The sequence below is a fragment of the Dendropsophus ebraccatus genome, chromosome 5 (genome assembly GCF_027789765.1).
Source record: "Dendropsophus ebraccatus isolate aDenEbr1 chromosome 5, aDenEbr1.pat, whole genome shotgun sequence".
Taxonomy (NCBI): Eukaryota; Metazoa; Chordata; class Amphibia; order Anura; family Hylidae; genus Dendropsophus; species Dendropsophus ebraccatus.
Genome location: NC_091458.1, coordinates 34,528,040 through 34,543,749, shown reverse-complemented (window position 1 = coordinate 34,543,749; position 15,710 = coordinate 34,528,040). Strand labels below are relative to the sequence as shown.

At 46.8% G+C, this 15,710-nt stretch overlaps 2 protein-coding genes across 3 annotated transcripts in view; one reads left to right on the top strand and one right to left on the bottom strand.

Moving 5' to 3' along the window:
* Positions 1–5,672, bottom strand: part of NUP58 (nucleoporin 58) — a 44,596-nt gene extending 38,924 nt beyond the window's left edge. Inside the window, exon 1 of one of the 2 annotated variants that reach the window (XM_069969839.1) lies at positions 5,431–5,672. In XM_069969839.1, coding sequence (XP_069825940.1) covers positions 5,431–5,537 — 107 coding nt within the window. In that variant the 5' untranslated portion in view covers positions 5,538–5,672. The remainder of the gene's footprint in view (positions 1–5,430) is intronic. The other variant, XM_069969841.1, reaches the window with a different exon arrangement.
* A 2,791-nt stretch (positions 5,673–8,463) lies between these two features.
* The window catches only part of MTMR6 (myotubularin related protein 6), a 28,701-nt gene continuing 21,454 nt past the window's right edge, over positions 8,464–15,710 (top strand). Inside the window, exons 1-3 of the mRNA XM_069969838.1 lie at positions 8,464–8,759; positions 13,718–13,834; positions 14,300–14,462. Of these exons, the coding sequence (XP_069825939.1) occupies positions 8,736–8,759; positions 13,718–13,834; positions 14,300–14,462 (304 nt within the window). The 5' untranslated portion in view covers positions 8,464–8,735. The remainder of the gene's footprint in view (positions 8,760–13,717; positions 13,835–14,299; positions 14,463–15,710) is intronic.

Genomic DNA, 15,710 nt, shown 5'->3' with positions numbered 1-15,710 from the left:
GGAAATATGGAAAATTAGATTGTTAATTTTTCATATTTCCTTACATGAAAAAAAAAAATGAAAAACATATAAATTAACAAAAAAAATAACAAATTCAGTTTTAACACTTTCAATTTTTTTTTTTACTTTGCGACACATTCCCTTTAACTAGGCTAGCAGAGACATAACTGGGGGGATTAACTAGGCTAGCAGGGACATGACTGGGGGGATTAACTAGGCCTACCAGAGGCATCATTGGGTGTGAGGGGGGGGGGGGGGGGTAATTAGGCTACCAGGGACATGACTGGGGGGTTAACTCAGGCTACAGGGTATCACTAAGGATTCACATCAGGTACAAGGGGCATCACAGAGGGTTAACTACAATAGCAGGGGCATTAGGGGAACAATACTTTGCCTTGCCCCGGGTGCTGCAAACCCACGTTACCCTGCTGCACACGGTATGCGGCCCTCGAATGATTTTATAAATGCCCGACCGGCCCTCGACATGGAAAAGGTTCCCCACCCCTGCTATAAAGGGTCATATAGAAAACCAATAATGTAAAGGGGCTGCACAGAAGACGCCTGTACCATATAGAGGCTGCACAGACGGATAATATACTGTAGAGGGGCACTAAGGGAACCTATACTATATGTGGGCTACACAAGAGAAGGCTATACTATATAGGGGCTGCACAGAGGAGGCCTAACAGCTATATGGAAGTAGTGAGGTGGGCCTATCTACACAGGGAGCAATACAGATGGGGAAGTCGTATGAAGATGAAAATGATGCTGGAGCAAGGAGCCTAAAATGTCTGTCTGGCAGATCCTGTGAGAGGAGTCATGGTCGGAGAAGTTTTCATGATGGCTGGAGCCAGATGGGGAAGAAAAGAAAAAGCGAGCATCTGCAATTCATACAAAGACGCCTCTTGTGAGTCACTGCACTTAATCACTTATAAGTCTGTAGAACCATCTGCATACAGCTGGATCTACCTCTATACGGGAGAACTTTGATCTGCTTAGGGAGAACTTTGATCTTTATGTGTTGGATTTTATTCAGTGACAGTATAGAGGTTTACATTCACTGTATGGTGAGGGTAGTGGTCATAGTGTAATGGTATTATTTGTCCTGTATATTCTGGTAATATTTGCTTATATCATTGAATTTTATTAAGTGACCGTATAGAGAACAGGTGTCAAACTGCGGCCCTCCAGCTGTTGCAAAACTACAATTCCCATCATGCCTGGACAGCCAAAGCTTTTGCAACAGCTGGTGGGCTGTGAGTTTGACACTGGTGGTATTAGTCACTAAGCGGTGAGGATGGAAGTAGTTATGGTGTTAAAGGAGTAGTGCGGCGACAAATGTTTTCCCCCATTCCCTCCCCACATGAAAAGTTATAAAACTTTGGTAGGCAATTCCAGCATCTTATCTCACTTTCCCTGGTCTCGCTGGCCACCGGAAGTGGCTTACTTCCGGGTTCGTCAGAACCATCTTACAGCCCCGGGCGTCATCTTGGGTCGAGACGTAGGCTGACACGTCACGATCTGTACCCCCGTACCCACGGCGGCACAGCTAATGAGAAAATCCCCTGTGTATACAGTCCTGTACCGCGGGGGTACATGTCAGGCCAGTGTATGACCTGCTTTACCCTGCCTCTCTCTGTACAGCAATGTCAGTACTATTAGAACTGTAAGTACCAGCGCACCCGATGGTCATACACTGGACTGACATGTGTATGACCATTGGGTGCGCTGGGACTTGCAGTACTGACATTGCTGTACAGAGAGAGGCAGAGTGAAGCAGGACCCAATAGCAGAGCCTAAAGAGGTATGGGAGGCGTGCCAAGACAGGGAGGGAGTGCCTGGGAGCTCAGAGTAACGCCCCAGATCGTGATGTGTCGGTCTACGTCGCGACCCTAGATGGTGGGGTAAGATGCTGGAATTGCCTACCAAAGTATTTAACCCTGTTCAATCCCCACCTATAATGTAAGCTTGTTTGTAATAGGCTTCTATTACATGAGTTAGTCCGTTTGTCTTTGGCACATCCTGACTCACACTGAAGCTGCTGAAAATCCCCACTTCCTGGTCCACTCTGTCTCCAATCCTCTGTTCTCCCCCTCCCTTCTGAGACAGAGGTCACATGGTCTCTGACGTCTGTTGCTTGGCAAGCTGTAACCCCGACCACCACCAGCATCCCACAGTAATGACCTGCCTCTCCTGAATAGTATACAGTAGAGGAGATCCTCTTTCATCGCTCTTTAATGTATGTAGATTGATAAATCTCCCCCAATGTCTATTTATCTAACATAGTGTAAAGTAAAATTGGCTCAGTTGCCCCTAGCAACCAATCAGATTCTTCCTTTCATTCCTCACAGACTAGGGGCAACTAAGCCAGTTTCACTTTACACCATGTTTAATAAATCGCCCCCTATGTGTTTACAAGCAAAGTAGAAGCAGATGAAGCCAGTGGTGGGGAGATAGTACAAAACGGGAGCGGGTACCCGGAAGCTGGCTCTCAGGTGCAGTGCATGCTGGGAGATGTAGACAACGGGTCTAAAAACGTTTGAAAGTAACACTTTCAAAGAGGCGGTCCAGGAAAATAAAAAAGGTGTAGAATAAAAAATAGTAGATGTGTAAACAAGTTAAAGAGTACCTGTCACTAAAAGTAACTTTTGACCTGTCAACAGATATTGATCCCACTGGGTCTCACTGCTAAGACCCGCTGGGATTACAAAATATAGCCAGGAAGAGAACATGGCAGCAGCACCATCCACTCCCTGGCCGCCTGCACTGACAGTCACAGTCGTCTCAGATTTCCAATGACGGACAGAGCAGAATCGGAGATATGGTCAGGCAGTAAATGTACCGGCTGCCACAGTCTCTCCCTGGCTATATCTTCAGATCAGAGTGGGTGTTGGCAGTGAGATGTGTTGTAACTAGAGATGAGCGAACCTGGAGCATGCTCTCGTCCATCCAAAACCGATTGTTCGGCATTTGATTAGCGGTGGCAGCTGAACTTGGATAAAGCCCTAAGGCTATGTGGAAAACATGGATATAGTCATTGGCTGTATCCATGTTTTCCAGACAACCTTAGAGCTTTATCCAACTTTAGCAACTACCGCTAATCAAACTCCGAACGTTCGAAATGACTCGAGCATGCTCCAGGTTCGCTCATCTCTAGTTGTGATCAATAACTTTTGACATGTAAAATGTTATTTTTGGATAACAGGTACTCTCTAAAGCAGGGGTCTCAAACTCAAGGCCCACGGGCCAACTGCGGCCCTCGGGACACTAGTTTGCGGCCCCCACCTCAATGGTAGCTTCCCTGTAAGTGCGGCCCTCATCAGCAGCTCAGCCGCGATTGGCTAGGCTTAACTTTATGCTCAGCCAATCGCGGCTGAGCAGCTGATAGACGCGGCAGAGGGGGGCCGGCATCAGGAACGGCTGCAGCTGTTCGGCCGGCCTCCCGAAGACGACGGAGAGGTGGGCAGCGGCGGTGGTGGTGGTGGGAGGGGAGTTGTGCGGTGCAGGGGCTAACAGCCACCTGGCAGAGCCGTCGCCCCCTAGCGTCCCTGCCACACATGCAGCTCCCCGGTCTCTGGAGGAGGAGGCCGCAGGGACTCCAAGGTGATCGCATCGCTGCAAGTCCTGGGGCTGTTCAGCAGGATCGGGGGATGCAGTGCAGATCCCCGATCCTGCTTTACAGCCCCAGGACTTGCAGCGATGCGATCACCTCACCCTGCAGTCCCCGCGGCCTCCTCCTCCAGAGATTGAGGAGCTGCATGTGCGGCTGAGAGGAGCGCGCCAGTGCCGGGGGTGAGAGGAGGAGGAGTGGTGTGTCCAGCTCCCCCCAGTCCCCTCTTAGCTCCCCCCAGGTCCCCCCAGTCCCCTGTGTAACCCCCCAGTCCCCTCTCAGAGACTCCCAGTCCCCTTTGTCACCCCCAGTCTTCTCTCAGAGACCCCCAGTCCCCTTTGTCACCCCCAGTCCCCTGTGTCACCCCCCTGCTCCCCCCAGTCTCCTGTGTCACTCCCAGCTCCCCTCTGTCACCCCTGCTCCCCCCAGTCCCCTGTGTCACCCCCAATCCCCTCTCAGGGACCCCCAGTCCCCCCCCCTGCTCCCCCCAGTCCCCTGTATCACCCCAGTCCCCAGTGTCACCCCCCTGCTCCCCCCAGTCCCCTGTATCACCCCCCAGCTCCCCTCTGTCACCCCGAGTCCCCTGTGTCACCCCAGTCCCCTGTGTCACCCCCTGCTCCCCCCAGTCCCCTGTGTCACCCCCTCAGTCCCCTTCTTGTGGAAAACCTGATGCAGCCCAGCCTCACCCAGACTCTACCTCCAGCGGCCCCCGGGTAAATTGAGTTTGAGACCCATGCTCTAAAGGGAACCAATCAGCCCAATTGGGCCGATATAATTCCCAGGAGCGCTGTATAAAGCACAAATTGGCTGCAGCAGGAGCTTTATACCGGAGGGAAAAAAAAAAAAAAAAAAATTATTCTCCGGGCGCGTGACAGCTCCCCGCCCGTATCTAGTCACTGCGCTCTGCCTGTCAGTGTGCTTGGAGGTGATGACTGACAGGCAGAGAGGTCTGTTACTGGCCTCTCTGCCTGTCAATCATTCCCGCAGAGCGCAGTGACTAGACACGGGCGGGGAGCCACCCAGATGAGTACTTCCCTGGCAATGTCTGTCACACGCCCGTAGAATAAAACTCTTTTTTCTCCAGTATAAAGCTCCTGCTGCAGCCGGTACATGCCGCGGTTATACAATGTTCCTGGGAACCATATCAGCCCAATTCTAACCTATCAGCAGGTTAGAAGAATCTATATCCCTATAGTGCACAGGGGACGCTGAAGATGAAGGGAAGTTTCTCAACTCCATCATAGCACTAAACATAACATGCACCTAGCTCCCCTGTCTTCCTCCTCAGTTCCTGGTGTGGTGGCGTGTCAGCCCCGCTCAGCCAGTGGTAAGTGCACATAGTGTTCAGCCACCTCCCAGAGTTCTCCTTTATTCCCTGGGCTAGTAAGGTGTTTTATTGCCCTTTGGGCCCCCAGTGCACCTGTCCGTCCCTCCTAATAAATATCAGAAGCAGGACGGCCGGGATTACACTCCTAATATTACATAAACAGCGCAGAGGATGAGGACAAGAAGCTTATCTTCATCCTCAGCTCCCCCTGCACTATAGGGAGATATCAACAGGTTAGATGCTTCAAGGATTTGCTTTAGGCCTTTTCAGCGTTTAAAAACTGCATGAGAAAACCTGAAGGAGGGGACACGCCCCAAGACAGGGTTCACACGAAGCGGTAGTCTGCCGTACGCAGAATCAGTGAAGCGCTGGTCTCCATGGTGACAGCTGAGCGCGTGCAATGGTAACGGACAGGTGAGGCAGTAACCATGGAGACGGAGCAAAGCACCAGGTCAGGTAAGGGCATGCTGGGAGGCGGATAGGCTCCCCTCACCTCGCAGCCGGTGTTCCTCCAAAGGAAAATGGCGCCGCCGTGGCAGTTGCCGGATTTAATGTGGTGGTGGAGGCGCCCACCGTCCCGAAACCGAAGCCGGTGGACATTTCTCTCCCCTAGACGTCTTCCCGCTGTGCCGGGCCCAGAAAGCGAAAGCAACACGCGCCTCTGGCGGGAGAAAGCAGGCGCCCACTGATGACGTAACTTAGAAGCAGACGTCATCAGCAGAGCGCTGTAGTTCTCTACAGTCACGCGACTCGAGCTGAGGTTATGCGCGCAGTGATGACGTCACTGGCGACTGACAGCGTTCTCTTGTCACAATGTCCACTTTTTAAATAAAGTTTTTGTTTGTTTAATAGAACTTAGATACTAATATAGCGCTGCCTTGTGCTTAACATGACAATATGGTCAATTTATCAACCGGCCATATGCATAATATAGCTCCCTGACCCTCAGTGGAGAAAACCACTGCCAGCCACTTCTGACCCTGCTAGACTGTCCTGGAAGCATCAGCCGACCCCTCTTTTAGAGATAGGGAACCTGCGGCCCTGTAGCTGCTGCAAAACTACTAGTCCAGGCATGATGGGTACTGTAGTTCTGCAACAGCTGGTGGGCGAAAGGTTTGACACCTGGGGGTTATTTCTCCCCACTTTACTGCTGTCTTATGGGATGGCCGTTGTTTTGAAATAACAGCTGCTATTTGCCGTTAAATGACGGTCATTCACTAAATTTTAACAGTGTGTGACCATAGCCCTTATGTGTTTTTTATCCACTTCTGGTTGCAAATTACTGAGCAAAGATACTGTATGTGAACATAGCCTAAGGGTATATTCACACGGGCGGGCTCGCAGCGAGATTCTCGCTGCGAGCCCGGCAGGCCCTGTCAGTTCCCATAAACTACATACTTGCTGCGGTCTAAACGACCGCAGCGAGTATGTAATTATACCGCGCTTAACCCCTTCTACTCCCGCCGGCTCCCCCGCTGTAAGCAGCATACATTACCTGTCCTTGCTGCACGGGTCCGGCGTCCTGCTCTCCCGTCCGGCAAATTAGTGTGTTGCCCAGCCGCAGCCACTGATTGGCCGGGCGGGAGAGCAGGACGCCGGACCCGTGCAGCAAGGACAGGTAATGTATGCTGCTTACAGCGGGGGAGCCGGCGGGAGTAGAAGGGGTTAAGCGCGGTATAATTACATACTCGCTGCGGTCGTTTAGACCGCAGCAAGTATGTAGTTTATGGGAACTGACAGGACCTGCCGGGCTCGCAGCGAGAATCTCGCTGCGAGCCCGCCCGTGTGAATATACCCTAAAGGGGTTTTCTGGGCTAATATGATTAACAGCTAGAGATGAGCAAACCGGGTTTGGGTTCGAGTCGATCCGAACCCGAACGTTCGGTATTTGATTAGCTGGGGCTGCTGAACTTGGATAAAGCTCTAAGGTTGTCTGGAAAACATGGACACAGCCAATGACTATATCCATGTTTCCCACATAGCCTTAGGGCTTTATCCAACTTCAGCAGCCACCGCTAATCAAATGCCGAAAGTTCGGGTTCGGATCGACTCGAGCATACTCCAGGTTCGCTCATCTCTAGCGCAGACCAGTAATGTATGCACCGGGCCGTCATGGGTTAAGGGGCACCGTACTCAGCAGAATAAAAATTCCACTGCAAGTATGTAACCCTATTCAGAATGACAGTAAGGGATTGGCAGCGGATTTTGCTGCGAACTTGCATCATGAAATCCACTACGGATCTGTGTGTGAATCTAGCCTTTCTGTGTTTCCAATTGACTCCTGGTTTTGGTTGAGAAATACTGAACAAAAATACTGTGTGAGAACATAGCCTTGAAGTGTTTTCATGCATTTTGTAGACTGCAGCCAATTCTTTTTGCTGTAACAAAACTGCAGCATATAAGGTATTACTATACCTTTATACCATTATATTCGGTATAACTTAAAGTGTCACTGTCGTTTAAATTTTGTTCCAGAAATTAATAGTACAGGCGATTTTAAGAAACTTTGTAATTGGAATTATTACCTGAAAAATGCATTTTTATCATGAAAAGGCAGTTTGAAGCTCTCCCCCCTGTCTTCATTGTTTTCTATGGAGAGGGGAGGGGTGGAGGGAGATGAGGCACCAAAACACGACAAGAGTTAATTTACAGCTACATCTCCTCTGAGGTCAGCACTGACCTCTCTGATCTCTGAATACCGGCTTTCACACAGGTCCCACTGTGTAATCCTTTGTTCTCTGCTGGCGACTAATCTCCCTCCTCCCCCCTCCCCTCTCCATAGAATAGACAGGGGCATGTCTAATGTAACAAGACGTGATTTCCTGATAATGAGCAGTGAATAAGAGAGAGGAAGGAGGGGGGGGACCTGGGGAAAGTCTTTTTAAATGCAGATAATGGCATATTTGCCTAATAAACCCAATTACAAAGTTTCTTAAAATGGCCTGTACTATTGATTTCTGCAAAAAAACAAAAATGAGACAAGAGTGATTGTACCTAATAGTCCATTTGCTTCAATAGCTGAGAAGAGAGGGACATAAACACCTGAAGAATAATACATGCATATTACACTTAAAAATACAGGTACAAATATATCATGTGACCCTTCCCTAAAGGGGTTAATGGAAGAGAATATAATTAAACATGCTGGGGAGAGCCTGACTGACATGCATGTGATTTAGTTTTTTATTATGTTATTCTAATGTCATAAAATGGTACATCAGCTTAATCGACACTGTGTACAGGGCCTGGAGGCCAATACTATGGCGGTATACAGACCAGAGCACAGTCAGGCAGCTCCTACCTGGAGCAGCAAAGTCTGGGCTGGGATCTGTGGTAATTGTTTAGCCCCCTAGATGCCAGGAACAATAGTGACTGAGGCTTCTGGGCAGCTTGTTGTGGGTTGCTTTGACAGACTACCATTTTAACATATAGACTCATAAAGGTGGTTGAGCAGTTTTCAAGACTGATATATCTTATATGGTAGAATATAATATAAATGTTAACGTTTTTGTTTTTTTACTTCTAGAACGCCCCTTTAATTTCATTAACCCTTCACATAAGGTATTGTTCCTGTGAGACATGAGACCTGATATGCTTTTCAGGCAGTAATTGGCTGCAGTACCACCTGTGACCAGGCGGTGTCGCTGTTACACACAGAACTTCCAGCGCCGCCGCATAGACAGAGCTGTGTGTCATTCCCTGTTGCACCGATCATAGCAGGAAGTGCAGCAGGAAGCGGGGAGGCTCCGAGCGATCACTGCTCCCGGTGCACGGTGCATCTCCCGGGAGGGCCCAGACATGGAGCACATCAGAACCACCAAGGTACTGGGATGGATGCTGGGGCTGCTGAGGGCAGTGTCATAGCAGATGGCAGCTGGCTGAGGGGTGCACTCACCATCCATGGCTCTGCAGGGTATACAGATTGTATGGTGATAGATGTGGCTGCAGGCTGGGGGTCACTATACAGCACTCAGGATGGTGTGACGTGTACAGGTCCCTGCTAGTGATAGTGCTGTTGTGTCACTTTATGGTTACTAAGTGTCAGGTTACAGGATCATCCCTGCACAGGTGTATACTATATACTGACCATACACCGCTACATGGTGACTGTATACTATATACTGACCATACACCGCTACATGGTGACTGTATACTATATACTGACCATACACCGCTACATGGTGACTGTATACTATATACTGACTATACACTGCTCCATGGTGACTGTATACTATATACTGACTATACACCGCTACATGGTGACTGTATACTATATACTGACCATACACCACTACATGGTGACTGTATACTATATACTGACTATACACCTCTACATGGTGACTGTATACTATATACTGACTATACACCTTTACATGGTGACTGTATACTATATACTGACCATACAACGCTACATGGTGACTGTATACTATATACTGACCATACACCGCTACATGGTGACTGTATACTATATACTGACCATACACCGCTACATGGTGACTGTATACTATATACTGACCATACACCGCTACATGGTGACTGTATACTATATACTGACTATACACCGCTACATGGTGACTGTATACTATATACTGACCATACACCGCTACATGGTGACTGTATACTATATACTGACTATACACCGCTACATGGTGACTGTATACTATATACTGACTATACACCGCTACATGGTGACTGTATACTATATACTGACCATACACTGCTACATGGTGACTGTATACTATATACTGACTATACACCGCTACATGGTGACTGTATACTATATACTGACCATACACTGCTACATGGTGACTGTATACTATATACTGACCATACACTGCTACATGGTGACTGTATACTATATACTGACTATACACCGCTACATGGTGACTGTATACTATATACTGACCATACACCGCTACATGGTGCCTGTATACTATATACTGACCATACACCGCTACATGGTGCCTGTATACTATATACTGACTATACACCGCTACATGGTGACTGTATACTATATACTGACCATACACCGCTACATGGTGACTGTATACTATATACTGACCATACACCGCTACATGGTGACTGTATACTATATACTGACTATACACCGCTACATGATGACTGTATACTATATACCGACTATACACCGCTACATCCCATCAGCTCCTGTACATGGTGACTATATATACTATATACCGACTATACACCGCTACATCTCATCAGCTCCTGTACATGGTGACTATATATACTATATACCGACTATACACCGCTACATCCCATCAGCTCCTGTACATGGTGACTATATATACTATATACTGACTATACACCGCTACATCCCATCAGCTCCTGTACATGGTGACTATATATACTATATACTGACTATACACCGCTACATCCCATCAGCTCCTGTACATGGTGATTATACACCTAGGCTGGGCTCACCCAGATGCATTGTTATGTCTGTATTTCAGCTGCAGGTACAGCTCTCAGACCTGTCATCAGACCTACTTGCTAAAACAGTTAAATATCCATCATCAAGAATGATTGTTGGCTGTAATGACTGCTTCATGCTGCCCGTGGTTCAGGGAGCTTATAAGTGGTGACAGGCTGACAAATCTCATGCCATGATAAGACCCCCACCATGTGTTAAGGGGGCCTTAGTTATAAAAATACATCAAGGTCTATGCACTTACAGTGGTAGAGATGATGGCCGTAACATTATTACATGTGAGAACAAAGAGTCGTTTTACTATTCAGCTCTATTTGATAGGGAAGAAATCCTAAAATCCTGGTGGTTCGGATTATCTGCAAATCTGCAGCAAAGTCCATTGGTGAAAGCATTGGCTTAAAATGATAATAAGCAATGTACTCACCTCACCTTACCCTGGTGCTGCTGCCGCGGTGAGGCCACCTGACTCTGGTTACAGGCCTCCAGCAATGACTTGTCATATTGAGATTGCTCCAGTCTCATGGTTTGACATGTTATACTGTAGGTGGAAGCTGGAAAACACCAGCGGAAACCTCACCATAGTAATGTCCGCGAATCAGTAAGATTTTAACTTTATATCCACAACCAATTCCTAAGGATTTACAGATATATCTGTTATGTGTGATTCATTAAGCAGTCTTTAAAAATCAATGGTCTTTTCTCTGTATGGGTCATCAGTATTAGATGGGTGAGGGTGTGAATGACATCAGTATTAGATGGGTGAGGGTGTAAATGCCATCAGTATTAGATAGGTGAGGGTGCGAATGCTAGCACCCCCACTGGTCAGATGTATGATGGGGCAGCATCATCAGTGTTTACATGGGCTCATACTGCCAATCTCTGTACTACTTGTAATGGCTGTGCAAGGTATCACAGCAGGATCCCTGGGGATAGGTTACCAGTTTTTGAAGGCCGGATAGGCCCTTTAAAGGAAATGTGTGTTGTCTCTGACAGCTGTTTGCAAAGTTGCTGCTGCAGCATGCATGCGTCCTTGCCCCCCCCCCCCCCCCCTCCCCTCCCTGCCCTGCATGATTGACATGTCCCATTGCAAGAAGCCAAACCCTGTACATTGTCCATTCAGGGAGGAGTGAGGGAAAGAGGATGTTTTCATTCCAAGCTCAAAAGTCATAGCAACTGAGCTGAGCTGCAGCATGCATGCCTCCTCTCTCCCCTACCACTACCCTGCATGATTTATATATAAGGCTCAGTGCAGGAAACCAAATCCTGTACATCAACTATGCAGGGAAGGAGGGGTGGGGGAGGGAGGAGGTATGCATTGCTCAGCCCAGCCTCTATGACACTTGAGCTTGGAGGAAAAACATAATTTTATAAATTTTCAACCAGCCCTCAGCCCATGTCTGCAGCTCTGAGCATGATATAGGGCTGGCAGATTCCCTTTAAGCATACAGCTCTGGACTTTGAAACCGACTCGGTATAATATAAGTAGCACAGTGTATTTATAAGGTTTTATGTAGATGCTATCTCTATGTGGTGACAGGTGAACCTGCATTTTAAGAGAATGTTATGCTGCTAGGGTAGCTATAAAGCATGTAACCACAGGATACAGGGTCACTGTGTCACACTGCCATGACTTATTCCCTGGCATGCTATGAATTGCTTTGTGCACTTGGCATGTGTTTCTGTTTGTATGGTTATAGCGGTGACCACAGCTGTTGTTGCCCAATGCTTCCGTTTCAGACACAGACTCCACTGCGTTCTTTGCTGTAATCTGTGATGAATGTGCTCATTGTAGTCAGGGGCCGAGTACTGTGTACTAGTCAGCCGCAACAAGGGAAAACTAGTCACATACTGCACCAGATCACCATGAAACAGATCCAGGGCTGTACGGTGTGTACCCTATGTGTACCCACTTACATTCACGGATATAGCTGATCTAAAAGATTTCTGTGATGGGACAAATGTCGGCTTGTGTACTAAGTCGTAATAGACAGTTCTCATTAAGGGGGTTATCCAGGATTAGAAAAAGCACAGCGCCACCCAGTCTTCAGGTTGTGTGCGATATTACAATTCAACTCCATTCACTTTAGTGGAAATGAGCTGCATAACCCCACACCCAAACTGAGGACGGGAGAGATGCTGCTTTTGGAAGAAAGGGGACATGTTTTTGTAAGCTTGGATAATCCCTTTACATGGGTGATAATATATTGCTGAGGCCTTGTTCATATCATGGTTTAATCCCGTGTGTAATGTGTATGATAGGAAAGCCAAATGTGATTATAGGGGTCTATAGGGTGGTATATGTCAGTATAGCGGAGAGGAGAAGAATGGAGGGTGCAGAGGAGGTCTGACTGGCCTATATGGGGAAGCCCTGGTTATGTAAATCGTTTATTTTATTGTCTCGATCAATGTGGATCCTTATGGTCAAACTCCCAGCATCAGAATGTTAGGGCGTAAACTATTAAAAATTGCAATAAATAATAATTGTAAAATTATAAAACCCAATATTTAAAGAAATAATCCAGAAATAACAAGTTGTCACTTATCCGCCTGGCCTCTGAGAGTCCCGTCCCAGAACAGGGGTGCCATGTCCCTGGCAGAGCACCCTGTGGGACTGACGCAGATGGCTGAATACAATGCTCCCCTATCTTCCTTGATTCTATAGACTACAGGTGTCAAATTTGTGGCCCTCCAGCTATTGCAAAACTACAATTCCCATAATGCCTAGACAGCCAAAGCATGATGGGAACAGCTGGGGTGCCTCAAATTTGACACCCCTGCTCTAGACTTGGGAAGATCCATTCTGTTCAAGTGGGAAACATTGGACCCCGATTCTGGGCATTAATGGGAGTCTCAGAGGAGGCCCAATTTATATCTAACTTTTTATTAATGGACTATCCCTTTAACTAAGAAAATAGACCCAACAGTATGAGACACACTGGTAGGGCTTTGTGTATATATGTGTGTGTGTGTATATGTATATGTGTATATATATATATATATATAATATGTGTGTGTATGTCGGTGATATATCTTGGGAGTATTTTCCAGGTTATACACCAAACGGTAAAAGAAACGTTTCCTGCCAAGGTTTTAAAACAGATAGGGAAGGAAACTGCCCACAGCAGCCAATCACAGCTCAGCTTCCATTTTACCAGAGCGATATGTGAAATAAGAGCTGAGCTGTGATTGGTTGCAATGGGAACACAGTGAATCTTGATGAATCTCTAAATCTCCCCTTATATACTGGATTTCCCTATGCGTTCAGGTCGGTGAGTCTCCTATGCATCGGGTATTGTTGTACTTTTCAGCCCTGTTTTGTTTGCTGTTGCAGGTGGAGCAGGTGAAGTTATTGGATCGGTTCAGCCCAAGCAATAAGTCAACTTCCGGAACCTTGTATCTGACTGCCACTCACTTACTGTTTATAGACTCGCAGCAGAGAGAGATCTGGGTATGTACTGTAATAACTGCGTGTGCCATCTGATCTCATGCAGACACCTCCCGATTGTACAAATAATTCTCCAATTTAAAGGGGTACTTCAGAGACTGCATTGTTTTAATAAAGTTATATTACTTTGTAAAATTATTATTTTATTATATACAGTACTTGGGGAAGAGGCTGCCGATCACACTCCAGCAGATCCCTAATGGATCCATGTATTTTGAAGCTGTATTATGGAAGATCCTTATGAGCAGGGCTATAGATCAGGGTTACAGCATATAGAATTTTATAAGGGCATAGACAAAAAGTTAAAGTTATAGAAAGAATATAAAACCTCTTTTTATGATTCAGATCCATAAATAAACACGGATTATGGAGGTAGAATATGTGTGTATTTATTTCTATGGGCTGGTTTCTACTAGGTTAAGGGTTATACTCCACCTGACTATAATTTGTGTTCCTGGTTTGCATTAGATATTACACCATCACATTGCTGCAGTGGAGAAGCTCGCCCTCACTACTACAGGCTGCCCCCTAGTGATTCAGTGCAAGAACTTCCGTGTGGTCCATTTCATAGTTCCCAGGGAGCGAGACTGTCATGACATCTACAACTCTCTGCTTCAGCTTTCCAGGCCAGGTAAGACCACATCCTCATCTATTATTAAACATATAGGTCTGTGCTGAATTTTGGTAATTTTTATCACCTTGATACTGAATCCCTGTCCTCCAGGAAACTAGAAAGAAGTGCATGGCTAAGCGTTTCACTCCCCAGCTTGACAGCCTCCAATGTATGGGAGAGTAAAGAGCTTAGCTGTGCGTCTCTACCACTTTTAACTAGTGATCTGTGGGAACTTCTGACATGTCTTTGGGATGTATCAAAAGTTTTTAAAGTGAAAGGGACACTTTAAAAGTTATCCCCTATACTGGTCAATTGGGGGGGGGGGGGGTCTGATCGCGGGAACTCCCTCTGATCATAACAATGGTGGTTAACAGAGCCCACTATGCATACGACCTCAGCACACCTTGTGCTGCCCGTGCATGTGTAGTGCACTATGTCCGTTCCGGGGGACATTTTACCTCCATTCTCAGGATCAGTGGGGGTCTTGGTGATCAGACCCTGACTCATCAGCTAGAGGTGGCACACAGCACCACAGCTGAATATTTCATTACCAGTGAATAGGGCAGCACAGTTAGATATGATACTATCATCGTATTGCTATATTACTATGCACTGGCTGCACAGCGAGGTTGTTGTATTCTGTGGTAAAGTAATATATTCCATCCCATTCCATCAATAGAAAAAAGATTTGGTGATGAAGGGTGGTAACTCCTTCTTGACATTTTTCATACTTTTTTTTTTTTTTCTAATGGTGGCTGGGGAAGTATGAAGCAAGCTCAGGAGCTGCATGCACAGAAGATGGTGACTGCTATTGGTTGCTGTCCATTAAGGACATTGAAGTCCATCACAATGCTGATTAGAGATGAGCGCAACTTGAGCATGAGTCCGATCGTTCGCCATTTGAATACCTGTGGGTGCAGTCCTAGGGAGTCTGGGAAAATATGGATACAGCCTATGGCCGGTAGCTGTATCTGTGTTTTCCAGACAGCCTTAAGGCTGCATCCAACTTCTTCAGCCACCGGTAATCAAATGCTGAACAATCGGACTCCAGTTGCGCTCATCTTTAATGCTGAACATTTATCTCTTAGGGTAGGTTCACACTGCGTTTTTGCAATCCGTTTTTGCAATCCGTTTTTTTGCAAAAAACGGCTTCATTTTATGTGCATCAGTTTTGATCCGTTTTCCCATTGACTTCCATTGTAAAAAAAAAAAAAACGTTTTTTTTTTTACGGACACACAAACGTAGCTGACACTACAATGGAAGTC